A 25,052-nucleotide genomic window follows, 5' to 3' on the forward strand; every position below is an offset into this window, starting at 1 on the left:
GTCTTCGTTTGTGAAACTTTAAAAATAGAGCGCTCCCTGGCTATGGCGCAAAATGTTCGCCCCCCACCTCTTCTAACACCGCCCCCCACCCCCCTCCCCATTTTAGCGGTGTCAATTATCCAGTGCCTCAGATTTCGATGGGGTGAACCTATAAAAGGTCAGCGGTGACACGGGGGCGAGCACTGCAGTCGACTTCCCGACCTGTCCCGCATCATCCGTAGCGTCCAAACAGAGCCCCCTCAGAGGTGAGTTCCAGTCAACGTTATATGTCAAAGGACATAAAAAGGAGAAATATATCAACTTTTTGATAGCATAAGATGACGTTTGGGAGAGGCAGCAGCTGCTTGAAGAAGACATGTGGCTCTTGAAACCTATTGAATTACAAACTCACATGGGACCTGTCATTCACAACTGTATCCAATTGACGAGAATAGATTTTTTAAAATGACTGCATGGATAGAATTGGAGAATTCTAATTTGGCTTTTTAAGAAGTCCCGTGATCTGTTTCTTTTATATCACTCCTACTGGAAAATTGCATGGCGGGCTGAGTACATTGATGCAAGTAGTCTGCTGTTGGGGATCTGAATCGAATCAATCCGACTATTCAGACCCTCACCCTCGGACATTCCATGTAACAGTTTATTTTCTTCATTAATTCACTGCTATGGTTATATAAAGTGTCCGGTATGCTTTTGTTTAACAGAACGTTCATGTCGATTTGCTTAAAGTGGAACACTGATGACTTAACTATGTCTAATTTGCTATACGTGTTCCTGTTGACACATTTTATCTGTGAAAACAGCACATCACAATGGCCCTGCACAAAATGCTGAATGATACTGCGGTCGCTGCAGCCCTGGATGGATGCAAAGGTGGCTAGCAAATTCCTCTTTGCACACATACACACACACACAAACACACTGTTTGCACACTGAGGGTTCTTAATCTTCGTAATGGTGACATCCCCGCTTGAAAATCCAGACGCCGGAACGTTTGAGCACAAGAAGTTCTTCAAGGCATGCGGCCTGGCCGGCAAATCCGTCGACGACTTGAAGGCAGCTTTTGCCATCATTGACCAGGACAAGAGTGGTTACATTGAGGAGGAAGAGCTCAAGTAAGAGAAGGGCCACAAAACACACATTTCATTTTATTGCTCTCTTCTGCTGTTTAGTTGACTCACCAAAGGCTGAACTAATATATTTCAAATCCTCATTTGCAACCAATAATGTATGATAAAATACTCAACAATAAGATCCTTGGCAGACTGTTCCTGACGAACTTCAAGCAGGGTGCGCGCTCCCTGAACGACGCCGAGACCAAGGCTTTCCTCAAGGCCGGTGACACCGACGCCGACGGCAAGATTGGCGTTGATGGTACGAGCACCACCGGTGAAAAGTGTGTGCACAATGAAAGCAAATGATGCTGACTCTGCGTTGTCCCCCACCCCGCAGAGTTCACCACCTTGGTTCGAGCGTAAAGAGTCACGTGACCAACAGCACCCGCTCTCATGGAACAACAACGCCCACCTCCCCCCTTTCATCTGAAAAATCATTTTTATACATCTGCTTAAGAGACGTTTCCTCCTATGCAACACAAACACACACACACACACAGTTATGCAAACACACACGCACACAAGCACACACACTCTGTCCAACAAAGATGATGATTATCGTGATTATCGTTCGGCTGTGTTCATGTCTTAAATATGAAGTTTGCATCGTGTCAAGTCTATGCACTTTCCAGGAATCGACGGTAGGAAAGAGGAAATGTTCTTTTGCTGCGGTCGCTCGGTCTTATCGGAGGTTCATCAAGTGTCTTTTCAAGTATGTGACAATGTGACTGAAAATAAAGCATCGAATAAACTTGTGGACAGGAAAACCGATGCATGTTACGTGCCATTTCATCACGTGACAGGAGAACCAATGTTGCGCTGTGTCCTTTACGTCAACGCAGACGACTTTACACTTAGCCACTAGATGGCGCCATCCATGGTGAATTGAAAGGGATGTGCTCGAAACCGGGCATTCTGGCCTGCATTTAGTTTTTTTTCCATGAACCTCTTTATGATATTAACTAAATAAACAAATTAGGGCAATTTATATATATTTTTAGGGTTGACAAAGTTGTAATATACAAACATTATGCACATTATGCATGAAAACAATTCTTAAAATGAAATATCGATTGGGATACAAGCTCAATTTCTAAAGGCACTCTAACATTATGCACAAACCATTAACACTCAAAGTTTGCATTATTAGTAGTGATTAATTGATGACTGCGCCTGCTTTTTAAGTCTTGCCATATTAGCAGAAAATAGCGAGCTGACAGTCCCAAAAGCCAGGAAGCATGGGGTCATGGGGGGACATTAGTGAACGAAAATGAATAAATGATCATCAGTAACAGAATAGTGTGCAAAGGTATCGCCTTGGCACATGACATCATGCAACGACTGCGTTGCGGTGGCTTGAGTCCCGCTGTCTATCCGATGTCCGACCTGCTGTCCAGCCCGCTGTCCGGCCCTTTTCTGGCAGACACAATTGGCAATTGGATAACGAGTTACCATGCGGGATTTTTGGGAAAACAAAGGCCGGCAAGAATGAAGACTGTGTGCTTATTTTTAGTAATACACTTCCCCTTATGTTTTCCAGTTAGAATGAAGTTAGGTGGTGACAATCCTCCAATAAGGGCTCCCCCCCAAAAACCAGCAAAAATGCTTTTGGAGGCTCACAGGCCTTTAATTAACATTTAGTGCAATGTAATGACAGCTCAGGTTGCTGATGTCCGCGGCTACTGGCCAGCCGCTGTCAGCATGACGGGCGTCCGTGCAAAAGAGTCAAGTAGTCAAGCATCTTTAAATTCTTTCTGCAACACCACAATAAACTGTAACTGTATCTATTTCTCAATATATACAATCAGGGATGTGTTGACTTAAATCTACTAGAGCTCTCCTACACCTACTTAGTAAATACTGAAGTTGCATTATTGACTGTCAGTCGGGTTCACAGAAATGAATACATAAGTGAAACAAGCTCTTGTTTTTGTTGTATGGATAATTTAGTTGAGTTTGAAGCACCTGCCATCCAAATGAATTTTGAAGCGCAGTTACACTTAGCATGGTCATTCTGTGTTTAGTTCATTCTTGTGATGCGTTCGGTAAAAGGATACATCCATGAAGTGATAGGTGGGAGTGAGATGAAAGAATGCCAAAAAAGCTCACATTGTGTACAAGCAAGAAGGTTGGGAGTGTCGCAGCGGTAGTGGAGGATCCTTTGGAAGTGAATTTGCTTTTGACAAGGGCGTTCCACGGGTCCCAGCTCTTCGGCCGTTTATAAATAGTAAAGGTTAATTAGGTAGCTGGGAAACTGGATCGGGGCGGCCAGTTTGAATTTGATCCCCGGACAGGTAACTCAAGTGAAGCCCATTGTCGGCGCTGCAGGGCCTATATAAGCCACCTGGGCGGACGGCAGCCACCACTCGGCCCAACCTCCTTGCCCTGCTGCTCTGCTGCTGCTGCTGCATCGACAACCGGCCCGCCCGACTCCTCACCAGGTGAGTTTATCTTGCATCACACATGAAAGGCAAGAAGAGCTTCTTGATTTCATTGTCAGCCATGAGGAAATTCTCCAAAGCTGTCGGCGGTTTTGCCCCGGCCTTCGGCGAAATCCCATAACCGTTGGAGGTTTGCGTGCACCCGCAGGTAAAGAACATGTCGCTGTCATCGATCCTTTCTGCCGACGCCATCGCCAGTGCGATCAAGGACTGTCAAGGTATCGTCTTGCACTTCTTTGTCATTTGCGTGCATCTGTGTCACTCGCTGTTTATGTCGCTTTCTTTGGGACGGTCATCAGGCCTGATTCCAAAAGGAAAAAGAGAGGAAAATCTTAAAGCATGTTTCTCCTCCTGGTGTGTCAAAATGTACATTTCCCATGTTTGCTGTTGCACACATCATGTAAATTTGACAGGATGGAAGAAGGTAGTCAGAGTACATATCCTGGAGGAAGGCAAACACATAAGGCACCCTGTCAGCTGATTAGCTCGCTCGACCATATGAAGCGTGTGTGAACGTGTTGGGGGTTCCCGTCATAAAAACATGCTCATTGGCAGCAGGGATCGGCTAAAACCAAAAGGAGTGGGGATTTCCTATTAGATGTTGGTCCAGGACTCCCACAATGCTCCTTGATTGACTCGGTACCAAGATGGCGCCAAAGATCCCAACTGACAAAACGATGCAGACTCCGCGGATGATGTCGCTAACGCGTCCCGCTCTGTCTTTGATCTGCTTAGCGCCAGAGTCCTTCTGCCCCAAGAAGTTCTTTCAGGTGTGCGGCCTGGCCAAGAAGAGCCCCCAAGATGTGAAGAAGGTCTTCGGCATCCTGGACAACGACGGGAGCGGCTACATCGAGGAGGAGGAGCTCAAGTGTGTGCGGCCGACGGCTAGCGATATCCAGCCCGACCGGCTGCCATTTGCTTTTCTGGACTTGTGCTCTTTGCAGGTTTTTCCTCCAGAGGTTTTCTCCCGCCGCCCGGGTCTTGACGGAGAAGGAGACCAAGTCTTTCCTGAGCGCCGCCGATGACGACAACGACGGCCGTATTGGAGTCGATGGTACCAGAGTGTGCATTTTTCAGAATTCTTTCCAGAACAATGGAAGATCTCATTGGCTTTCTATTGTCAATAAGAATCCCGACGGAATCCTGACAACTATTTTGTTTTTCTCCACAGAGTTCCAAGCGATGGTCCTGTCCTAAACACGAGGAGCCCTTTTCTCAGCTGTCCTTCATTTTACACGGCGTCAAGAATTTCCTTCATTTAGCACCATCATCGTTTTTTTTCTTCGCTTTTGCCGTCATGATATAAATAATGCCCAAATAAATGTCAAGGTCATCTCATACGCCCATACAAATAAACATGTGAAAACCACATACGTTGGCTCATTCTATTTATCCCAGTGTGCATTTTGTTTAGTAAAATTCATGAGCTCATACTGTAAGCATGAGCAGAGGAGGTGACCTTGGTCAGCGTGGGAGTCCTGCTTTGGCGAGATCAAATGTCGCCAAGCTCAGCTTTGTCAAAGAAACCTCAGCCAACCTGCGTCGCACGTGCAAGGCCACGAAAGCAGCGGCGGCGACGTAAACACGCGCCAAACAAACACCTCAAAGCGGGATCTGGAAGAACCCCAGGTGGGCAAGACAGCTCCCCTCAAGGATTGCGTGCGTATCAGAGTGAGAAGGTCCGAATAGGCCGCGTGAGGGGAGGCCTGATTATCTGCCAAGGTTGTCAATTATTCATTCTGTCATTACATTGTCTTTGAAAAAAAAAGTCTTATCAAGAAAGGTGTGTGGGGCTCATCTTACTCATTGAGGCCATTTAAAAGTTTAATGTGTGTCCCATCTTCAAGGCAGATCAAACAAAGCGCGCTTGCACAACTTGGACAATAAGCGGCAACATCAACATCATAACTTGCATTTCCTCCTCGTCTTGCCCTTCTGTGACTCTTTCAGTCTTTTCCGGCGCAACCAAACAATCAAAATTACGGTGTTCTTGTAACATGAACATCAAATGATTTTGTTTCGAGTGACGCGAAACTATTGACCTCATTCCGCAAATACATTTAACAGTTACGTAATCAAACAAATGAATGGTTCAGGTAGTTATCTACTTATTGCATTGTTCTTTCATCAATATTTATTTTCAATAATTCCATCTGCTTTTGGCCACTATCAACAGGAGTTGACTGTATTTACAAGTGTTTCTCTGACTCTGTGCCGGCTCTACGCAGGGGCAAGAGGGGGCAACGCCCCCTCAAACAGATGTCCTGCCCCCTCGAATCAAACTTTTAGAAGTGAAAAATCCGCTGATAAAAACACACGTTAATCAGCCCCCTCTCTTCTCTCATGTCGGTGCAGTGTGTGTCCTCACACAGCCTGCTGTCAGGACTCCGCGCCCCTCCGTAAACATCCAATCACTGTGAGTATGCAAATGAGGCAAGACGCAGCCAGAGAGTGTCAAGTTACAGTCAGCACGGTAGGAGTTGGAAGAAGCAGTAAAAACTCCACCAAACTCGTCGTAATGACCCGTGATATAACTAATGATTAACGACAACTCAAATAATAGTTAATATAACATTCATATTATATGTTCCCCCCCCTGAGAGATTGCCACCTTATTGTGGTCAGGGGGTTGCGTGCCTCAGTGACCCTAAGAGCAATACCAGCAGAAGCTTTAATCTTCAGGTGGGACACCCAAGCTGGACAGGTCTTAGTGTAGAGGCCTGACAGAGTGCAATCCACTTCTCCAGGTTGAGATCTGGACACACAGCTAACAACTGCCGTGAAGAAACACTAACAGTGTTAAAAATGTGTAAAAAAAAAAAAGAACATGCCCCCTTCACATTTCTGACTGCCCCCCTCTTATGTGCATTCCTAGAACCGGCCCTGGTCTGACCACACTAAACATTTACGATTGTTGAAAGAGTTTGACGAGCTTCGGGCTCCGGCAGCATACGTACCAGTACCAGTTCAACCAGTCTCGTGTGTTTTATTCATCAATAATCGCACATGCTCATCTTTGCGACGGCAAAACAAATACACATTTACCAGAATCGACATGACATCACACGACGCATGACATCGGCGACTTTACAAGGCCATCGTCGCCTCAATCATGTGACCCGGCCAGCGGCCTTCAAAAAGTCTGTATCCCTTCTTCGTGCATCATTTAAAGCTCCGGCCCGTCACTGTCGGGTTTCAGCAGTCGTCAGGTTTCATGTGCAAGCATTATGTGGCGGAGAGCGGATGTAGCTCAGGTGTAAAGTGGTGACAGGAGCCCACCGCGGGGGGACACGTCAATGTAGACGATTCGGCCAAGTCCGGAACTCTTGAGTTGCTTCCTGCTGCGGGATTGTGTTCCCGTGTCCGATCGGGTCAAAAGACCATTCGTGATTGAAAGGCTAGCCTCGCGCAGACTTGCTTTCTGATTCTGAAACTGCTTATTGCAACTTATAGTTTAATATTTGTTCTTTGAAATTAGAATATTTATTCCCAATTGTCTACTGTCTTCATTTGGTTGCATTTCTCTCAGCTGAATTACTTGCAGCATAACAATGCAATAAAGGATTAATTTTACCCAATCAGATTTTGCCATCATGCGTTGCCACGTCAATCTAATCTGTCCAGGACCTTCGCAATTAGTAGTTCTGGCGCATGTGCCTCCCAACTATATTAGCAAAGAATATATTTCAAATTCATTGAGTTCCAAGTTCAGAATTGCGGGCACTTTTGCCACCTCTGGAAATTCATCAGCTCATCGGCATCAGACTTCATCTTTACGTGAACGGCTGCTCGAGTAAATCAGACAAAAAGCTCGTGCGCCCTCTGGCGTATCTATACCAGATCCGGTAGTTTCTTTTTTTTTTTTTTTTTTTATTCTTTCACTGTAAATCAAAATAAACCGATATGAAAAAAGGACCTGTTTGAAGACGTACTAAGTTGAAATTATTTAATTTAAAAATAGAAATAAAATAAAGGTTTTGTGGATGACAGACTGACGTCAGGTGGTGTTTCCTGTCTCTTCCGTTGACTGCTGACTTTCACTTTGCTTCCATTCCCGAATCGCTTTTTTCCCATCTACTTGTTTGCTTGTTTTTTAGCCGAGTGAAAAACACTTGCGCCCTCCAGCATGTACCAGGTAAAGCCGATCTGCGGGGGGGACATCAAGGTTGATTTACCCACCTGCATGTACAAGTTCGCAAATATCCACGCGCAGCCGGCGAACAGCTGCACCCACGAGCACGCGCTGCAGGTAAACGACAAGCCATTTCTTTCGGAACGAGATGATTTCCACTTTCGCCTTGCTTTCCTATACGTCGCCTTGTGTGTTATACGTATGTAGTAAATGTATAGCCCGCGACTTGGTGGCGGTGTCATTTCTTTTTGGAAACTGGTGACCTAGCTAGCTAGCTAGCCCGGTGGAGCTAAAATAGCTTTCAGGCTGCTGATGCAACCCAAACGCAGTATACGCTTTGCCGCAACCTTTTAATGGTTTTGACACTGTTATAACATGTAATAATGATTAAAAGGAAACTTCTCACTTTGTTGCAACCGTCTGAATTAGACCAACAAAAAAAAGATGTTAATGGTAACGTCTCGACCACATTTATCTTAAAATATTTGATCTACAGGTTTAATTCATCCCGTGACCTATTTCAATTCAATTCGTATTGAAAATAATTTAAAGTCCACAATTTCCATAAAACATTTATGAAAACGTAATTGAAGAGTATGAAAAGGAATTAACCGTTGTTACTGCGCATACTGTAGAATTGGCGTGTTGGACGTTTGCCTTTAAGGGGCGTGGTTTATTGAGTGACAACTGAAGCTGGGGTTGGTGACCCCTGTTATACATGCTCTGAGATTGGATGGTGACCAGTCCAGGGTTTACCCCACCCAAATTTAGCTTGCTGGAATTATTTCCTGTACGCAGAATGGCGAGGTGGACCCGTCCGTCAGAGCCCTGGAGGCTCGTCAGGACGAGATCATGCGCAAATTGTACGAGTTGAAGGCGGCCGTGGAGGGCCTGGCCAAAACGGTGAACACGCCCGACGCCGACATGGACCTGACGGTCAGCGGCAGCCTCTCGTCCCAGAGCTCCAGCTCCGCCGCCTTCCGGGGCGCGGCTGACCTGGACACACTACTAGGGAAGGTAGGACGCAATTGGAATTATTGCCAGTGCCAAACATTTAAAGGGCCACTTGATGTCATTGCATAAAGTTCAGATGTTCTAGTTCACTCCAAAAGTGGTACAAGTCAAAGGAGGTCAATCACCAATTTTGTTTAAGGGGGGCTGATATGGACAACAACTATACTCTGGGCGCCCCAGTACTGTATCTAAACACTATTTGGATGAAATGTTGCACGTACAGGAAGTTCTACTGTTGGCGGAGCATTGAATGAGTGCATTTTGGGTGGGCGGGGCCAAGGCTCGCCTGTTCCACATGCTTCGATTTACATTGAGTCTTTGACCTCCGCATCTTAAGAAAATTTGACACACGCACTCCACCACTGGAGTTCCGCTCCTCCGATGATTTTCTAAGTGAAAACAAAAGGTCAACTGTTGAACTTTAATTTAGCATTACTGCCATCTGGAGGTAGTTGCAGCACAGCACTCATCAAGACTACAGTCTTTATACATTTTATGTTTGTAATTTTTTCTTGTTCAAATACGTTGAAATATTTTCAGTGAGTTAGAAAATGCTCTCTATATTGATGAAGAATGTTGACACAATAATCGTGTCTTGACGTCCCTTCCTCCGGCATCCCAAGGACCTCGGTGCTCTCCGCGACATCGTCATCAACGCTAACCCAGCGCGGCCGCCCATCACCCTCCTGGTTCTTCACAAGATGCTGTGCCAGCGCTACCGGGTGCTGTCCACCGTCCATGTCCACTCTTCGGTCAGCAGCGTGCCACCTCAGCTCCTCTCCTGCCTCGGCCCGCGCCATCCCGACAGCTACGCCCGACATCTCTTCCAGCTCGGCTTCACCCTCATATGGAAAGATGGTAAGGCGCCGTTGGAACGTCTCAAGTCTATTTTAGCTAAACATGCACCTTGTGATGGATGACAACTGAATTTGACAGTAAGCAGCAGTTGGCTTTTGCCTCCTCAGTACCCAAACTGCAGATGAAGTTCAGCGTTCAGAACATGTGCCCCGTGGAAGGTGAGGCCAACGCGGCACGCTTCCTCTTCAAGCTGCTGGCGCCGTACCCGTCCGATGCTGCGTCGGCTACCCTGGTGGACAGCTGGGTGGACGCGGCCTTCTTCCAGCTGGCCGAGGGCGGCGCCAAGGAGCGGGCCGCCGTTCTGCGTGCTCTCAACACAGCCCTGGGCCGCGGGCCTTGGCTGGCTGGCCGCGACGTCTCCCTGGCCGACGTGGCGTGCTACTGCTGCCTGCTGCCGGCCGGCTCCGCCTCCTCGATCCCCGCCAATGTCCAACGCTGGCTGGAGTCCTGCGAGAACCTGGGCCACTTTGGCCCCGCCAAGGTGCTCCTACAGTGACCTCTGAGGGCAAAGTGAGAGGAAGACGGGCCAACCGTGGGGGGAACGCCTTTTCGCGATTTCCGCACACGTGGGCTCGCTTTCTGCCTTGCTGCTTTGTAGAAGTTTTGAAAAAGGGAGGAAGCACGAAAGGAGTGTGAGGACAACGGTGCGCTGACAGCTTTCACCCACTTTGTGCCTACCAAAATAAATGACACTTGGCAAAAGGTCTGTGTGCTCGCATGTTCTTAGCAGTTGGTCTTCAAAGAGTCACATGAGATGGAGCAAAATCATTTTGGGATGAACAAGAGGCAGGCAAGAGAACGGGCATTGTTTTCTCACAAAGACTCAAGCAATAATGACTGAAACGTCTTAGTTCTAAAAGATGAGCAAAAAAATAGAAATTCCACTACACTGCTTTTTCATCTCATAGTACAGTATTTTATAAAACATACATGATGTTCTCATTCAACAGCTGTAGAAAAAACATGAATGACCAACATTGCACCGGAAACCGACCTCGTGAAATCATAGTTCTATTGCAGCGTAGTCACTGTTCGGGCGATTGTCAATCGAATCGTTCCGTACACATGAAGCGAAGGGCTGATGATTAAAAAAGGCCTCGTTTACGTTTGGACATTTTCGGCACTAACTCCATTTGAAGAAAATAAAATGTCGCGTTTTTGAATAAAGGGATGGAAATGATATGTTTGTAGATTAATGGAACAAATAATTGCCAAATTCATTATTGACACAATAATGAGCCGCAGCCCCCAAAACGGCGCAAAGGCCTCCCAAGAGCGACAGCATTGGAGGAGATCAACGGGCACCACGTGAGGAATTGCGGCATGCGTCGAGACGCAGCTCGGTCTGGAACGCTGCCCGAGGTGAGCTCAGCTGTTGAGCACGGAGCACACGTTGATGTTGTATCGCAGCAGCTGAATGCGTTCAAAGTATTCGTCGGTCAGGAAGTTTCTGTGCGAGGCGGCCAAGTTCCCTTTCTGGCTGAAGAGCCTCTGGATGGGCGCCGTGGACGGCAAGGTGGTGTTGTACTTGAGGAACAGCTGCCTGACCCTGGGGAAGTCCTGCAAGGACTCCAGGCTCTTGCCTGTGCCCTCCACGTACTTGCGGATCTCCTCGGCGACGCCGCGCTCCTGGATGTGAGCTGTCAGCTTGGGCGAGCCGTAGCTGAAGAAGTCGTCCTCGGATTTGATGGTGGAGACGTTGCGGGTAGCGCCCACCTCGATCACGTCGCACGGGTCCACTTGAGAGGCCTCGCCGGCCAGCAGGGAGCACATCTCCTCCCGTTCGGAGTCGGGCAGCCACCACAGGCGGAACTGGGGCGTGGTGGCCGTGGCCAACTTGGCCTCGTCGCTGGCAAACAACTCACGGAAGCGCGTGTCGATGGCGCTTGCCACCGAGACGATGACGTCGCCAAAGTACTTGGCGGAATCCTTGTGCTCGTTCAGCTTGTTCTTCAGACTGAGGACCGTGGGGATGACCAGGCCCAGGTAGCACTTCTGCTCGGCCTGGAAAAGCTCCAGCGCGAACGCCAGCGGGTGGAAGACGGCCACGTATTCTCGGAGGAAGTCCATCTCCTCGGGCTGCAGGCGCGCCACGTCCAGGCGGGCCGAGAGCTCTGTCAGCTCCCGTTCCGTGAGCGAGACGATCTTCTGCAGGGCGCAGTACTCCACGTTCCAGCGAATGACGGCCGGGACCAGCAGGGCCATTTTGCGGATGGCCTCGGCCGCGTCCATGCCCACCTGCAGGTGGTGGCACTTGCTCCAAATGGAGAAGACCTTGGACATGGTGCTATAATACAGCTGGCACATAGGTCCCTGCGACACAGCCCGCCAGAAGTCCTCGGCGACGATCCGCTCCAAGGTGTGCGAGGCACACCGCTGGATGGTGGGCAGGAACAGGAGCATGTCCTGTTCCGGCTCGCCCTCCAGCACGGCACCCACGTCCTCGTGAACGCCGACGTCGTCATTGACATCGGTGCCGTCCGGGGCAAACTCTTTGAAGACGGCGACAAAGGGGCTGGCGTTGTCGGTGACGGTGGTCTGGACTTTGCTCTCGATGCCGTACGCTGCGTGCACGTCGCGGATCCTACCGGCCACCGAGTCGTACGTGAGCCGGCCCTGCATCCTGGCGAAGCCCAGAGCCGCTGACTTGCGCTCCAGCGAGTCACCGTCAATCCAGTGGCAAGTCACGCCGAAGAAGCTGCCACCACCGGCGCTCCACACGTCGGCCGTGGTGCACACGTACTGCACGCTGGCCAGCTTGGTCGTCAGCTCCTCGCGCATCCTCAAAAAACTGTGGTCCACCTTGGCAAAGAGGGTCACCCTGTCCATGGGGTGGAGACCCTTGGTCAAGCCTGCAATCAGCTTGTTGAAGCCGGGCTGCTCCAGTACATGAAAGGGCTGACAGTCCTCCACGATAAATCGGAAGACGAGGTCGTCGATCTTTTCTTGCGTCGTGCATTTGGAGAGGATCTCCGCTTTGATCTTCTTCAGTTGACAGTAGCTGCTTTCCTCGCCGTTGTAGTCCTCCTTCTTCCTCCCGCGCTTGGCATCGGGCCTGGCATCGCATCCGAGATGTGTTCTCTGAAAGATATGACGTTTGAATACTCCTCATTAACAGTATTTGCTACAGACGATCAAGGTTCACTTCAGAGCTGATCTGATACATGTTTGTAGGCTTGACGATATCAAAACATCTTCTGTTTGCTGCAAATGTGATTACGATTTCTCTTTGCTGTTGAGGGAATCCGAGTTGTCATTCATTCGATCAATCGTCTTCTCTAGCTAAAGACTTTTATGAACAAATGGAGTAAAAATAATACATAACTAGCATTCACTTCATGTATTTTAAGGAAAAATACTTGACATGCATGTCGTTATCGAGATATGAATTGGCTGTAACACTGCGAATAATCAGATGTGGAAAAACGATGACTTCATTGTGTGGATTGGTTAGACAAACAGTCTCCTTGATAATTTAGTTGAAAGGTTTTCGGCCAGCACTTCTGATTGTGAAGGCCATGGCAATAATGTGCATTTACATGCCAACATTTACAGGCAGCAATGTAACAGGACAAGAAAATCGAACCTTAACACTCACGTCCAGGAAGTCAGGCGTTAACATAATTGCATGAGCCAACGATTAGAAATGTCATTGCTAATGTCGGTGCTAATGCTCAGGCCAGTCGAGCAGCCAGGCCCGGTTGAACCTGACCGCCCACCGCCGGTCGTTAGCGTGCAACAACACTGACGTGATGACTAAAATGAACAATCAATGTTTATTTTCCAACAGTGACCTGGCGACGACTGACAGCGACGGCTCAAAAAGTTCATGAGGGACTCGCAACTTACGTCCAAGTGCTTCTTTAGATTGGACGTGGACGTCTTGGACGTGGACAGTAGGTTTACCCTGGGAAGGCACAGATTACATTGCACGATGATATTTTTTCCTTGATCTGCCTTGTAGGTGAAATGGTGGCGATAACGCCAAGAATGGATGGCCGACTTGGTCTCGCCGCAGCCTTCATTGAACTCCGCGTCCATTTGGGAACCCGCGTGTGAGTGCCAAAAGCACTTGAAACGCAATCGAAGTGTCGTAATCCGATTTAGTAATCGTGATTACACGTAAAAGTAACGATGGGCGGCGGAGAAAACCTCATAGAGAAAAAAAGGGGGCAGGTCTTTGTTTAGACGGAACCAGGCAGGAGTGGACAACGAGATCGTTCCACCAATGACGGCTCGGTGAGGTCACGTGCATGCGCAGTGGAGGGAGTCAAGTGACGCTCGCCACCAAGTAGGAAATGCGCTTGCGCAACTTTCCCCCACCACACGGCAAACTAGCGCCACTGTGTGGAAATCAAATCTATGGCAACTTTATTTATTGTACACAATGGCTGTTTCCATGATGCCTTGTGGCAACAACAACAAAAATGTTATGCCTGTATGTCATTCCGAGCCAACAGGGAAAGAGGGAAACTACTTTGTTAATTTGTTTTCCTCCGTTGATCCAAAGTGGGTAATAGTTGACAGTGGCAATTCATTTTGATTTTAATACTTGGGTACATTTGTTTATTTTTTTTAATCAAGCAATTAAATCAGCGCTACTACTTCTACAAGAGTATTTTTAACGGCAAGCATCCATAGATCTACTTACGTCGAGCATGTCAATACTAGAACCACCTCTGACTATCACTGATTGCTTACCGCGTTCCCCCTTCAGTCGCGCTCCTCCATTGGTTGCATTTACATGAGGGTGGGCTCTCTTTTCAAAGAGTTTGACGTGCACACTGGAGCCGAGAGATGACTGGAAAGTTTTTTTCAGCACGACTTTCTGCGTTGTTTTCCTGAGCTTTGGCCACTATTGTTGCAAAAGTGAGCGCTCGCCTCAACAAGTAGGCGCATGGCCCCCGCGCACTGACGCACTCCGGTGCGCGCGCGCTCGCCTCGGTGCCCGGACCGTGGCGTATCCCGACATATACCGTCGCGTGTCTAGCATGAGGAAGCATGGCTTGGTTTGAGCGCGGGGTTCAGACGCTGTTGGCCACGGTGGGGGCTTTCGCCGCCTTCAGCCTCATGAGCATCGCCATCGGCACGGACTACTGGCTTTACTCGCGGGCGTACATCTGTAACGGAACCAATGCCACCGCCGACGAGACCCAGCCGCCGCCGCCCAGGAGCAGGAAGGGGGACCTTACGCACTCGGGACTCTGGAGGATCTGCTGCATTGAGGGTGAGTCTGGAACACTCTGGCATTTGATCCAACTCATATTTTACGCACGCAAAATGGTTTCGTTGTACTTTAAGGGGCGTCGTTGCTTAGGTGGGAAAAGTGGTCGTCTCCCATCCGAGATATTCTGGGTTAGATCCTAAGCCCTTGTGACCTTGCTGAAGTCTCTTTGAGCAAGGTGTTGAACCGCCAGTTGCTCCTGACACCGAGCAGAAACCGTTAAAGCAGCGTCTTGAATGTATGAGCGCGTTTTGGAGCTAGTTTTAACGTGTTATAATGGGAGGTGAAATAATTATTTATGGTTGGCATATGTGCCTCAGTGTTCTACGACTGGAGGTTAGAATCCCAGTTCCACCTTTGCTGTGTGGAGATTACGAGTTTTCTGCGTGCTTGCATTGGTTTCTCTAGTTTCCTCCCACATTCCCAATTCATGCATGTTCGGTTCACTGAAGACTCCAAATGTCCCATATTGGGAGTTTTGTTGTCAGCTGGGGTGCTATTGACAAAAAGGACAAGTATAAAGACACAAAAGAAAAAAAGCACGCATGGCATGACATGACATACATGACACTTGAGCCCAATGTTGAGACCTGTGGTGAATTCTACCTGGGCAGACCATAATGGTCTCCTCTCACAGCACAGTGTAGCCTAAAAGTTGCTTGCAGTTGTCTTTGAGACATTTTTGAAACAGCATGACTTGCAAATGGAGGCAAAACAACAGACGGCGTGAATGAGAGAGGTGCTGCTGTGAAAAGTTCAATTGGCCATCGAGGAACAGATGAAAGAGAAAGAAACACATTGCTTCCAAGCTGCTCTGTCTCCCCGTGCAAAACTTGGTGCGCACAATAGCAGCTAAAGGATTCGCGTCAACACTGGGAGGGGGAAGGGGGGACAACGAAAGTAGCGTGTCCATTCAATGCGAGCAAAGTGCTCAGTTATCGTCGACTTTCATTCACGTCTTTCGTGATGCTGTTGCTTGGCAACTTCCCTGGAATCGCTATGGAAACATGCCCGCTGATTTAAAAATAGATGACTCGGAGGCTTGTCATGTCCGAGCACAGAGGTGAAAGTAAATATATTTTTTAAAATGTGTCAAGCCACTGCTACACACGCTAGTGCGCTGGAGGTGACGTCTCATTTTAGATGCAGGCAGACGCTCATTCATTGACCGGTCTGAGCTTTCCTCCCTCCCGACACATAGGTTCATTTGTAGCCGCTGCCGCCGTGGCTGCATCGATCAACATAATGACAACGTTGCTGGCATCTCGTTGCTAACGGGAACACAGCCGCTTCCAACACGGATGGGTCCATGTGGGTTTTCGTCCCTCACCGTGGACAAAAGTGTCACATCCACGTGTCTAAAAAACAGTAACACACAAAAGAAGATGTCAGGAGCACGTCGTTGTCATGTAATTAACTAAGGGGCGTCGCCATGGCAAAAGAGGCGCGGATGCTGAGTCAGGAGGCTTTAATAATCTCTTTGCCTTTTTGCTCATGTTTAACGTTAAAGCTAAAACAAAACACTGATTATCTGGCGTCCTGCAGCAAAAAGACAAAAACACACTTCTTTATCATTGTCCACGTGTTGCTAGGCAGAGTTCATAGTTTGCTTTTGTTCGGAGGAGCCCACTATTTGAAGAAGTATCATAATTGTTGGCTTTTAAAATATTGACGGGAAGATCTCTGAATGTACTGAACTCCCATTTTAGCTTAGTATCAATGACGGACAAAAGTATTTGGACACTTTTTTTTTCTTAATTTTTAAAAAATATATTTCGCACCACATCTTAAACTAGAGCACAGCCCCATTTTCCATCTGCGACCAGACACAGAAACTTGTGCTCCATTTCTGCTATGGCACTAATTAATTTGCATGTCCCCCATTTGACAGCGGACCTATTTCATGGCCGCTGAACCATTTCAACAGTGACAAGGTGGCTCAGCATCTCGTACTTTGTTATTTGCACTTTGCGTCCGCTGCGTCGACCCACTGTTAGCATTTGAAGCTTCTGACACGTGAGCCTTTATATTGTACGTTCCTTCAGCCACGACGCAGTCATGATCACGGCATTGCATAGATTGAGAGTGCGACATTAAAATAAAAAAGCTTGCTAGTTTTGATGTCATCTGAAAATTATTAAACCGTCATATCTCCTCACAGAATGTTGAAAGTCTTTGTTTACGTCTTTGCCATGCAGGCATCAATCAAGGCAGCTGTTACCGAATCAACCACTTCCCTGATGACAACGACTACGACACGGACAGCTCGGAGTACCTGCTACGTACGTACCATGATTATAACGCCTTATTGCAGGTTTTTTTTTTTTTTTTTTCAGATTTTGTGGGGGTCTCAAACAGATATTCAGCCTCATGCAACCTGATTCAACCAGGGAGCCATTTAATTTCGTGTTGTTAATATTTTAATTGCAAAATAATGCAACTTGTCTTTTTAATGGAAAAACTGAAATGTAAAAAAAAAAAAATTCTTTGTGAAAATTAGCACGACCAAACGCTTTGTTGTTTGACTGGACTATATGGCTATTGTGTGTGCGTGGTAGGCATCGTGCGAGCCTCGAGTGTGTTCCCCATCCTCAGCACGGTGCTGCTCATGCTGGGCGGCCTGTGTGTCGGCGTTGGCCGAGTCTACGGCAAGACCAACAACATCCTCCTCGGAGCGGGGATTCTCTTTGTGGCCGCAGGTGAGGCAGAGGTCCAAAAACGTTTCCCTGTCATCGCTCAGCCCTCCTACCCCTCCAAGTAGTGACACATCTGATGTGCTTCGTGCCCCCTCTCGTTGTTTGTGCTCCGTCGAGCAGGTCTGAGCAACATCATCGGCATCATCGTTTACATCTCGAGCAACGCCGGCGACCCCAACGACAAACGGGACGACGACAAGAAGTACACGTACTCCTATGGTTGGTCCTTCTACTTTGGCGCCCTGTCCTTCATCGTGGCCGAAACGGTGGCCGTCCTGGCCGTCAACATCTACATCGAGACTAACAAGGAGGTGCGCTGGCGGGCGCGGCGCGAATTCATCCGCTCCCTTTCGTCCTCGTCGCCGTACTCCCGCATCCCCAGCTTCCGCTACCGCCGGCGGACGTCTCGGGCCAGCTCCCACTCCACCGAGGCGTCACGGGAGAACTCTCCTGTGGCGGGCCCCAAGGGGGCCGGGGGGACGTCCCCCGGTGGGCCCCTGGATGAGCTGTCCATGTACACCCTGGCGCGGGACAGCGTGACGGACAACGCGTACAGCCCCGAGCACGAGGCGGCCGCCGACTTCTTGCAGGTGCACAACTGTTTCCCCAACGATTTGAAGGACAGCGTGAATCGCAGGACCACGCCCGTGTGAGACGCGCAAAATGAGGACAAGCTGGCGGGACCGAATGACTTGCGTGCTCAACAAGTGAAAAAAGTACTCACACTCTGTGCTCTGGTAGAACTCATAATAGTACTGAACAATACTGATCCAACTCCTGGACAAGTACAGACTGAAATGTCCTCAAGTGATTGTTTCCTGTCTAGTTTGGCAACTTGCACAATGAAACAACGTCCGACAGCAAATTTGAATCCACGACGGCTTTATGTGTCCCTTAAAGTACTTTTGATGCTGACTTCAAAGCAGCAGATCGGGTCGGTGAGCTATCTTCATAATTCTGTTTTTCAGTTCGACCTGTTAAAACTTGCAGCAGTTGCTGAACCTGAGCCTTAATTCATTCAATTCAATTCAACTTACAAAGTGGGGACTGCTACGTGGAGCCTAACAGGACGTGGACTCAATGCTCCAAAGGAGCGCAACTTGTGTAATCTTCATCATCATCATCATCCAAGTGCATTCAGACTACTAAAGGCCTCCCCTCAACCAAGCGCCTTAGCCTTCATTATCGAGGAGCGCCTCGTCGTCTGTCCACTGGAGCCTTGCGAGGTTGACGCACAGCATACAAAATGGCCGCCTCACTATGAAGCCATACAGCCACATTAGCAAAGACATTTCATATCATTCCAAATGTATTATACAAATATCGGATTTAAATATAAGGAGACAGATAAATAACTTACCGAAATGTGTGTTTCTGAGTTTGTATGTATTTTAGCGCCCTACAAAGACTTTCAAAAATATGAACAGGGCATCATTTGATTTCCTCATTTTATTTTATTTTATAGCTATATGATTGTAATGAATATGTTTAATAGAGATTCAACTTTGTCTGAAAGCCATGTGTACGTATTTCCTTGACAATTCAAATGTGTGGGAGGGAATGTAAAGTTCTGGCTTACAATTACAATCAAAGTTGCAGAAATAAATGTTGGGGGGAAAGAGTTGTGAGCATCATTGAAAAGAGAAAAAAGAACACTTTCGTTTAGTGGAAGTCAAGGGTTGGGTTTCCCGACTCGCAGCGCTCGGCACTCCGACGCAGATTAATGGAGCAAAACGGGTCAAAGGGGTGAGGATGGCGCTGGCAAAACAAACAAGCAGCTTGCCGACGAGTGTTGCCTGTCATTGGTCAACAAAATGCCTCTCAAGGCAGAGAAATCAATTTTGCTACGCAGAAAATTAGCCACCAATTAAAAGTGTTTTTCACTCCCGCTACAGAAAAAAAAATCTTCACAGGGCGGCTGGCAGCCGTAATTGAAGTTAATCACAGCGTGGCTTCATGGCGTTAGTCACGGATGCTCATTTTAGTCACTTCAGTCATATATAAAAAAAAAAAAAACTCAGGAAACCAGGGTTGGCGGTGATGCGTCGCCATGGCGGCCTTGTTGCCTGGAGACCAGGCTAATGTTGACTTTGCCTCCCAGCCTTGCTCAGAAAGAAAAGGAAGGAAGAAAGAGTTCAAAAGGGTCACGAGGCCAAAGGCAGTGGCAAAACACTTTTGAATGATGGTTACTGTAATTGCAACTTGATAGTGCTTCTTTCAAAAAGGTGGAATAAATCTGTTTGTTGATGGGGTCACGGGGCCAAACGGTGCCGTGATGACACACTCGGCGGCCTCAGGCTCTGAGTCACTGTTGGGCCGCAAAGGCGTCCAGGTGGAATGCGATAATGAAACAAGCGCCTTTCCTCTGCCTGCTTCCTCCTCCTTAAAAGCCAGCCGACCATCAATTTCCCGCTCGGCTAAGCTGGCGATGGTGTTTAGAGAGAGCGCTGGCTCTTTCAAATAGCGTGACGCGTCAGAATCGAAAAGCGCAGCTGGGGAAACGCGACCAGCGGCCGCTTGTGCGTTACACCCGCAAAGTGTAAATGGAAAAAAACAGACGCGGTCCCACAGCGGCCACTCGGCCGGGAAAACTGCCCACCAAAATGTGGAAGAAAGTTGTTGCTCTTCCCAGTTAAACAGATTTTCCCCTGGACCGCAACTACATGCCTGGTCAATATTTTTTATTCAATATTTTAAAAAAGATTTTTTTATCGTGCTACGCAGCATTCAATAAAAAATGATTTTTTTTTGTGTGTCTCTAAATGTGGATCATCTGCATGCCTTCAGGTGGGACCCACTTGTGAATCCTGATTGGCTGAGGAAGTGGATCAGCTCATCTGACAACTAATAAAGGAAATCTCCCCCTGGGAGTCCCCTGACACGCAAATGGTTTTCAAAGCTACTCAGAAGATGACACCGTTCCACATCAACTGCAATTTTGTTTTGGAGGCCCGAGATGTGTTAAAATGCGAGTGGGGGAGCAGCGAGGGAAACACAATAAGTGACCGAAAGTTTACTTTAGTAGGTCTTTGTCATTTAGTGTGAGGCCTCCACTCGCCAAATAGATAGCGGTGAGGGAGAGCAAGAGCGGAGGGCTAGAAAGTAGGGCGCCGTTTTCAGGTCCCCATTTTATTTTCAGCAGGCGCAAGGCAGAGCGCAAGAAAGATCAGAAAGGAAGAGTCACTCGTGCCGACGGGACCAGAGGACAGCGAGCGACAAGAACCACACAGCATGTTGGAGGAGCAGGCCACCAAGGTGAAGATGACATGGGTGGTGATCGTGGCGGGCATGTCGACCATGCTGGCCGCCGTGGCCACGGACCACTGGGCCGTGCTCAGCCCCCGAGTGGAAAAGCTCAACGCCACCTGCCAGGCCGTTCACTTTGGCCTCTGGAGGCTGTGCAAGAAAAACATCTTCATGGTGGAGGAGGACCCGCAGGGCAAAGGCTGCGGCCCCATCGGCCTGCCCGGAGGTACGATCACTGACGCTAACATAACAAAGGGGAGAGAAGCGAGCAAGTAGCGTCCGTTTGGCCGGTCGGCACTAAGCGTCTGAAAAATGGCTACTTTACTTTGAAGTTCCCAACTTGACCGAGTCATTTTTTTAAACCCCTCTATCTGTGCTTAAGTCGAGAGTGTGAGGACTTTCCCCACTTCTGACTCTTTGAATGTAGCCAGCAGCGTTGGGACGAGTCGTTTTTTTTAGCCGCCTGCATCGCGCGCGGGCTTGAACGCTTCAGGCTTGGACGCTTCAGGCTTGCGATTTCTTTCATTGACTTTTAGCCCGGCAGCTCCTCATCGGGACCGACCTTAATAAAGTGAGTCTCGGCGCTCCATCCCAGAGCTTAAAAGCACACCTGGGAGACTTGAGTTGAGGGGGGGGTTGACGGGGTGAATAAGGCAATAAGGTTGAATGTTAACGCTGAATGTCGAATTTGCTGTCAAAGCACCTTCACGTCCAACCAGTTTGGTCCAATTTTGCCTGAGGAAAACATCCACGTTAAGCAAACGCGTCTGTCCAGCTCTGATAAAAACTGCCACCACGGCAAAATCTTTTTTAACAGTCTCTTTCGCATAAAGTTCAGCAAAAAATAGCTGAGACTTTTTGGAAGGCCTCACAGCTCTCTGAAGGCTTTTGTTGCGTCCGGCTGTAGCTGAGCTCCTCGTGCCATCCCCCAGAATGAAGCGGTCAAAGAAGGCCGACGACACCGAGACACAAAGCTGACTGATTGGCGAGCGGCGAGTGAAGTGAATTTTAAAAATCTCTTTGAATGACAGCTGGGGAGGAAGGAAGGACAAGCACGCACCCGGAACAAAAACATTTCGATGCCTTTGTCCGCAAGGTCGATGATGCGGCCGGGCGTGCTCCGATCGGTTCCGCCCTCGCTCGGGTAATGAACGCCACATTTCATAAGGGACGCGCTTGACGGCGAGCGCCAAGATAACATACCGAAGCAATCTTGCGACTTTTATTGCATTATCGGTAAGTCGGCTAGCGCGCTCGTAACGGACATTCTTGCCAAATGCTTTGCTAACACAAATGAAATCAGTAACCCTGCGAAGACGAACCTCAGACGCGATTGCCTCTTGGGCGCCTATTTCAAAAAGAATCAGAAGGGCCGTTGCTATTAGCAACGAATCAAGGCAGTCGTGCTCACGCCCACAACGACGCTCACCACCCATTTCAATCCACTGCGAAGATACCAAAACAAAGTCAAGTCTGCCCCAGGGCGTGGTTCCACAACTTGCGCGCGTCATGAAAACGGAACCCTCAAGAGGCAAGGAAAATAATTTTGCATCCCGGACTGGAAGCAACGCAGCTCAATCAAAAGTGGCAGTAAAGGCAAATAGTGCTAGCAGCCTCTAATGGATGATTTGTTTTGCTTCGTATCAAACACGCACACACACATGCGCGCACACCCATGGTCCCCTTGCTATGCCTTAACATGTGGATGAATTGGACCGGCCAGCACTGGTAGCAGCCTGTTGCTAGGTAACCTCTTTAGTCATTCGTTCTCATCCTGGGTAACAAACGGCTCCTTTGTTGCCTGCTGTACACACATATACACACAAAGATAGATGGGAGGGATTATTATTTTTTATATTTTTGCTTCTTTGATTTGTCGTGAACATGAAAAGGAGTTGTGCCAGCCTTGGAATTGTGACATTTGCATCCCTGTGCTGTGCTCGAATCAACTTGGATTATTACGACCGCTTTTTGCAAAGTGGTGCATACGGCAGATTCAAATAACACTAAATGAATTGGGGGTGCTGACTTTTTTGGTTTGTGAAATATTGCGCAATACCGATTTGTGTTTTTCCTGTGTGTTCCGCCGCAGCCAAGAACTGCTCCTACTTCAAACACTTCACATCAGGAGAAGAGGCGGAAGTTTTTGAAGTCAAGACCCAGAAGGGTAAAAGTTGCAACGGCGTTTGCGTTTATGAAACAAATTTTGTGCTCATGAGGAGGGACAGGAAAAAGCGTTGCTGTACATCGCGGTGGTAATATACTCGTTGCCTCTGGCTAGACTTTTATTCCCGCCTTAATTTATCGCAAGACTCACGGGATCTGAAACAAGAGCACATTTGTATTTTTATCATGATGCGATTTAATATATAGAGCAACGTGTTTATTCGTGTGCTTTTGAGCTTGGCACAAAAATATTTGGATGCCGTTTGCCTTGCTTGATTCAGCGACTAAATGGAAACAATCGACATGTCATCGAGCCGTAATTAATGACAGTGGCCACGCTGAGTGGCACAGTTGCAGACCACATTTTGTTGGCAGAGTACAACATCTCGGCGGCGGCCATCGCCATTTTCAGCCTGTTCTTCATGATCCTGGGGACCTTGTGCGTCATCTGCTCCTTCGGGAAGGCCCGCGACTACCTGCTGAGGCCCGCCGGCATGTTCTTCGCCTTTGCAGGTGCATTTTCATGTTTTATCTGTTTCCAAATGTAAAGTCATCAGAACGATGGTGACAGACGACCGGACTCGAGTAGGGTGACAAGGTATGGGTGACGTTGCCCGCCCGCAGGCCTGTGCATCGTCATCTCGGTGGAAGTCATGCGTCAGTCGGTCAAGCGGATGATCGCCAGTGACGAGACCATCTGGATCGAGTACTACTACTCGTGGTCCTTTGCGTGCGCTTGCGCCTCCTTCACCCTCCTCATCCTTAGTGGCGTGGCCCTGCTCCTCATCTCCATGCCCCAAATGCCCCGAAACCCCTGGGAGACCTGCATGGACGCTGAGCCCGACACCTTGGATTAGCTTCACGCCCGCTCACACGCACTGCAAGCTACAGTAGAGCTTTGAGAGAAAGATCAATTTATTTTATTTTATTTTATTTTATTTTATTTTATTTTATTTTATTTTATTTTATTTTATTTTATTTTATTTTATTTTATTTTATTTTATTATTGGGTCTGGAACATATTGAGCGCTAGTTTCAGTCCCTATCCATGTGGCTTAAAAATGTCTTTAGACAAAAAAAAAAGTGGGAGGCCAAAGAAAGACGCAACACTGAGCTGGTTGTCGCAGCCGAACAAAGAGGTGACGTGACGCGATGCGACGCTCGTCCTATTGTGCGCTTCTAAAAAGGCTAAAAATCAATTTGTTCAAATCTTCTGACTTGTAATGTTTTTACTGCCAGTGAAGCATTTGCACCTATGAGACAACAGCAGCCATTTGCTTTTGTGACGGACTGAAGGCTTTTTTTTTCTGGTTGCTGACCGATTCTACCATTTTAATCGATGCCAGCGTAGCAAATTGGTAGCTTTTTGGTGTGTCTATTAAACTGGCAATTGAACAAAATTTTGTGGTGTCTTTTGTTGTGTTGATATTGATGCGTAGCTATATGGAAGCAATCCAAGGTATAGTTCCAAGCGATATTCCGATTGATTATATTCACACATACAGTCACCTAAAGCCCCCACCCTCTGGTTTCTTTGATGAACCCGTGCCAAACACTCTCTGGGTCATTGTCCACACGCTTGTCAAGAAAGAAAATCCTTGTAGAAGGAAAAAGAAACAAGACAAATTCTCCAGAGACAAGAGAGTCTGCTGGAGCGAAAGCATGCAAGAAGCCGCCCGCATTAATCTTTCATGAGACCTTTACCTTCCGCCTGTGTCTTCTTTACTCACTGTCATGTTTCATTTCTGGGATTCGCGCACGCAGTGGCATTCCCGCCGCTCGTGTTCAATAATCAACTTTGCATGCACGAGTGTTAGCGTGTCACTTTCAAAAGTCCCGCGCGGCTGTGTAAACAATCGGAATGATCTGCACTACACGTTTGTTGATTATACTGCTGTCGAGTGTCAAAGGTCAAGATTGCTTTGCTGAGGAAAGATCTTTCCCACCTGGGTCTTTCTTTTTTGGTTGTTCAAGCAGCCACTCGACCGTTGGGCTGAGACAGACGTGTAATGAGGCAATCCAAGCGTCCGCTGCGCCAGGACTTGATGTGGACGTACGGCGCAAAATGCACTCTAGCTCGGAGGATGACAAGCCTCGAGGACACATGCCAAGATAACACGAGTGTGCTTGACTAAATCTGCCACGACCGCTGACAGATAA

At 48.0% G+C, this 25,052-nt stretch overlaps 6 protein-coding genes across 9 annotated transcripts; 5 read left to right on the top strand and 1 right to left on the bottom strand.

Annotated features, from left to right (window-relative positions):
• The first annotated feature begins 90 nt into the window (after positions 1 to 90).
• Positions 91 to 1,886, top strand: LOC119125987 (parvalbumin beta-like). Of its 2 annotated transcripts, none has more exons than XM_037256963.1 (5): positions 91 to 245; positions 804 to 873; positions 983 to 1,115; positions 1,265 to 1,374; positions 1,453 to 1,886. In XM_037256963.1, the coding sequence occupies exons 2-5, from the start codon at positions 813 to 815 to the stop codon at positions 1,476 to 1,478; spliced, it is 330 nt and encodes a 109-aa protein (XP_037112858.1). In that variant the 5' UTR covers positions 91 to 245; positions 804 to 812; the 3' UTR covers positions 1,479 to 1,886. The 2 variants fall into 2 exon arrangements, with proteins under 2 accessions (XP_037112858.1, XP_037112859.1); XM_037256964.1 differs by having other exon boundaries at positions 132 to 245; positions 807 to 873.
• A 1,502-nt stretch (positions 1,887 to 3,388) lies between these two features.
• pvalb8 (parvalbumin 8) lies at positions 3,389 to 4,929 on the top strand. The gene is made up of 5 exons (XM_037256966.1): positions 3,389 to 3,556; positions 3,705 to 3,774; positions 4,292 to 4,424; positions 4,501 to 4,610; positions 4,728 to 4,929. The coding sequence occupies exons 2-5, from the start codon at positions 3,714 to 3,716 to the stop codon at positions 4,751 to 4,753; spliced, it is 330 nt and encodes a 109-aa protein (XP_037112861.1). The 5' UTR covers positions 3,389 to 3,556; positions 3,705 to 3,713; the 3' UTR covers positions 4,754 to 4,929.
• A 2,624-nt stretch (positions 4,930 to 7,553) lies between these two features.
• aimp2 (aminoacyl tRNA synthetase complex interacting multifunctional protein 2) lies at positions 7,554 to 10,264 on the top strand. 2 transcript variants are annotated; one of them, XM_037256961.1, is made up of 4 exons: positions 7,554 to 7,805; positions 8,487 to 8,705; positions 9,326 to 9,560; positions 9,668 to 10,264. In XM_037256961.1, the coding sequence occupies exons 1-4, from the start codon at positions 7,683 to 7,685 to the stop codon at positions 10,054 to 10,056; spliced, it is 966 nt and encodes a 321-aa protein (XP_037112856.1). In that variant the 5' UTR covers positions 7,554 to 7,682; the 3' UTR covers positions 10,057 to 10,264. The 2 variants fall into 2 exon arrangements, with proteins under 2 accessions (XP_037112856.1, XP_037112857.1); XM_037256962.1 differs by having other exon boundaries at positions 7,554 to 7,691.
• A 127-nt stretch (positions 10,265 to 10,391) lies between these two features.
• Positions 10,392 to 13,759, bottom strand: zgc:161969 (uncharacterized protein LOC569044 homolog). Its single transcript, XM_037256959.1, has 2 exons — positions 13,410 to 13,759; positions 10,392 to 12,641 (listed from the first exon to the last, which is right to left on the bottom strand). Exons 1-2 carry the CDS (start codon positions 13,599 to 13,601, stop codon positions 10,929 to 10,931), a joined length of 1,905 nt encoding a protein of 634 aa, XP_037112854.1. The 5' UTR covers positions 13,602 to 13,759; the 3' UTR covers positions 10,392 to 10,928.
• A 450-nt stretch (positions 13,760 to 14,209) lies between these two features.
• cacng4b (calcium channel, voltage-dependent, gamma subunit 4b) lies at positions 14,210 to 18,138 on the top strand. Its single transcript, XM_037256960.1, has 4 exons — positions 14,210 to 14,787; positions 16,983 to 17,066; positions 17,343 to 17,483; positions 17,601 to 18,138. The coding sequence occupies exons 1-4, from the start codon at positions 14,562 to 14,564 to the stop codon at positions 18,131 to 18,133; spliced, it is 984 nt and encodes a 327-aa protein (XP_037112855.1). The 5' UTR covers positions 14,210 to 14,561; the 3' UTR covers positions 18,134 to 18,138.
• A 2,562-nt stretch (positions 18,139 to 20,700) lies between these two features.
• cacng1b (calcium channel, voltage-dependent, gamma subunit 1b) lies at positions 20,701 to 23,947 on the top strand. 2 transcript variants are annotated; one of them, XR_005098514.1, is made up of 5 exons: positions 20,701 to 20,952; positions 22,819 to 22,893; positions 23,268 to 23,405; positions 23,517 to 23,806; positions 23,872 to 23,947. XR_005098514.1 is itself a non-coding variant. In XM_037256438.1 (4 exons), the coding sequence occupies exons 1-4, from the start codon at positions 20,712 to 20,714 to the stop codon at positions 23,747 to 23,749; spliced, it is 687 nt and encodes a 228-aa protein (XP_037112333.1). In that variant the 5' UTR covers positions 20,701 to 20,711; the 3' UTR covers positions 23,750 to 23,826. The 2 variants fall into 2 exon arrangements, 1 of the variants encoding a protein (XP_037112333.1); XM_037256438.1 differs by lacking the exon at positions 23,872 to 23,947 and having other exon boundaries at positions 23,517 to 23,826.
• The last annotated feature ends 1,105 nt before the right edge of the window (positions 23,948 to 25,052 follow it).

Source organism: Syngnathus acus, chromosome 8, assembly GCF_901709675.1.
Source record: "Syngnathus acus chromosome 8, fSynAcu1.2, whole genome shotgun sequence".
Taxonomy (NCBI): Eukaryota; Metazoa; Chordata; class Actinopteri; order Syngnathiformes; family Syngnathidae; genus Syngnathus; species Syngnathus acus.

Excerpts from the sequence above, each read along its gene's own strand:
- LOC119125987 (XM_037256963.1), top strand. The coding sequence starts at position 813 with ATGGCCCTGCACAAAATGCTGAATGATACTGCGGTCGCTGCAGCCCTG. Across the intron at positions 874-982 it reads AGCCCTGGATGGATGCAAAG|ACGCCGGAACGTTTGAGCAC; the intron begins GTGGCTAGCAAA and ends TTGAAAATCCAG. Across the intron at positions 1,375-1,452 it reads CGGCAAGATTGGCGTTGATG|AGTTCACCACCTTGGTTCGA; the intron begins GTACGAGCACCA and ends CCCACCCCGCAG.
- pvalb8 (XM_037256966.1), top strand. The coding sequence starts at position 3,714 with ATGTCGCTGTCATCGATCCTTTCTGCCGACGCCATCGCCAGTGCGATC. Across the intron at positions 3,775-4,291 it reads TGCGATCAAGGACTGTCAAG|CGCCAGAGTCCTTCTGCCCC; the intron begins GTATCGTCTTGC and ends TGATCTGCTTAG. Across the intron at positions 4,611-4,727 it reads CGGCCGTATTGGAGTCGATG|AGTTCCAAGCGATGGTCCTG; the intron begins GTACCAGAGTGT and ends TTTTCTCCACAG.
- aimp2 (XM_037256961.1), top strand. The coding sequence starts at position 7,683 with ATGTACCAGGTAAAGCCGATCTGCGGGGGGGACATCAAGGTTGATTTA. Across the intron at positions 7,806-8,486 it reads CCCACGAGCACGCGCTGCAG|AATGGCGAGGTGGACCCGTC; the intron begins GTAAACGACAAG and ends TCCTGTACGCAG. Across the intron at positions 8,706-9,325 it reads TGGACACACTACTAGGGAAG|GACCTCGGTGCTCTCCGCGA; the intron begins GTAGGACGCAAT and ends CGGCATCCCAAG.
- zgc:161969 (XM_037256959.1), bottom strand. The coding sequence starts at position 13,601 with ATGGACGCGGAGTTCAATGAAGGCTGCGGCGAGACCAAGTCGGCCATC. Across the intron at positions 12,642-13,409 it reads ATCTAAAGAAGCACTTGGAC|AGAACACATCTCGGATGCGA; the intron begins GTAAGTTGCGAG and ends CATATCTTTCAG.
- cacng4b (XM_037256960.1), top strand. The coding sequence starts at position 14,562 with ATGGCTTGGTTTGAGCGCGGGGTTCAGACGCTGTTGGCCACGGTGGGG. Across the intron at positions 14,788-16,982 it reads GAGGATCTGCTGCATTGAGG|GCATCAATCAAGGCAGCTGT; the intron begins GTGAGTCTGGAA and ends TTTGCCATGCAG. Across the intron at positions 17,067-17,342 it reads CAGCTCGGAGTACCTGCTAC|GCATCGTGCGAGCCTCGAGT; the intron begins GTACGTACCATG and ends TGTGCGTGGTAG.
- cacng1b (XM_037256438.1), top strand. The coding sequence starts at position 20,712 with ATGTTGGAGGAGCAGGCCACCAAGGTGAAGATGACATGGGTGGTGATC. Across the intron at positions 20,953-22,818 it reads CCCCATCGGCCTGCCCGGAG|CCAAGAACTGCTCCTACTTC; the intron begins GTACGATCACTG and ends GTTCCGCCGCAG. Across the intron at positions 23,406-23,516 it reads CATGTTCTTCGCCTTTGCAG|GCCTGTGCATCGTCATCTCG; the intron begins GTGCATTTTCAT and ends GCCCGCCCGCAG.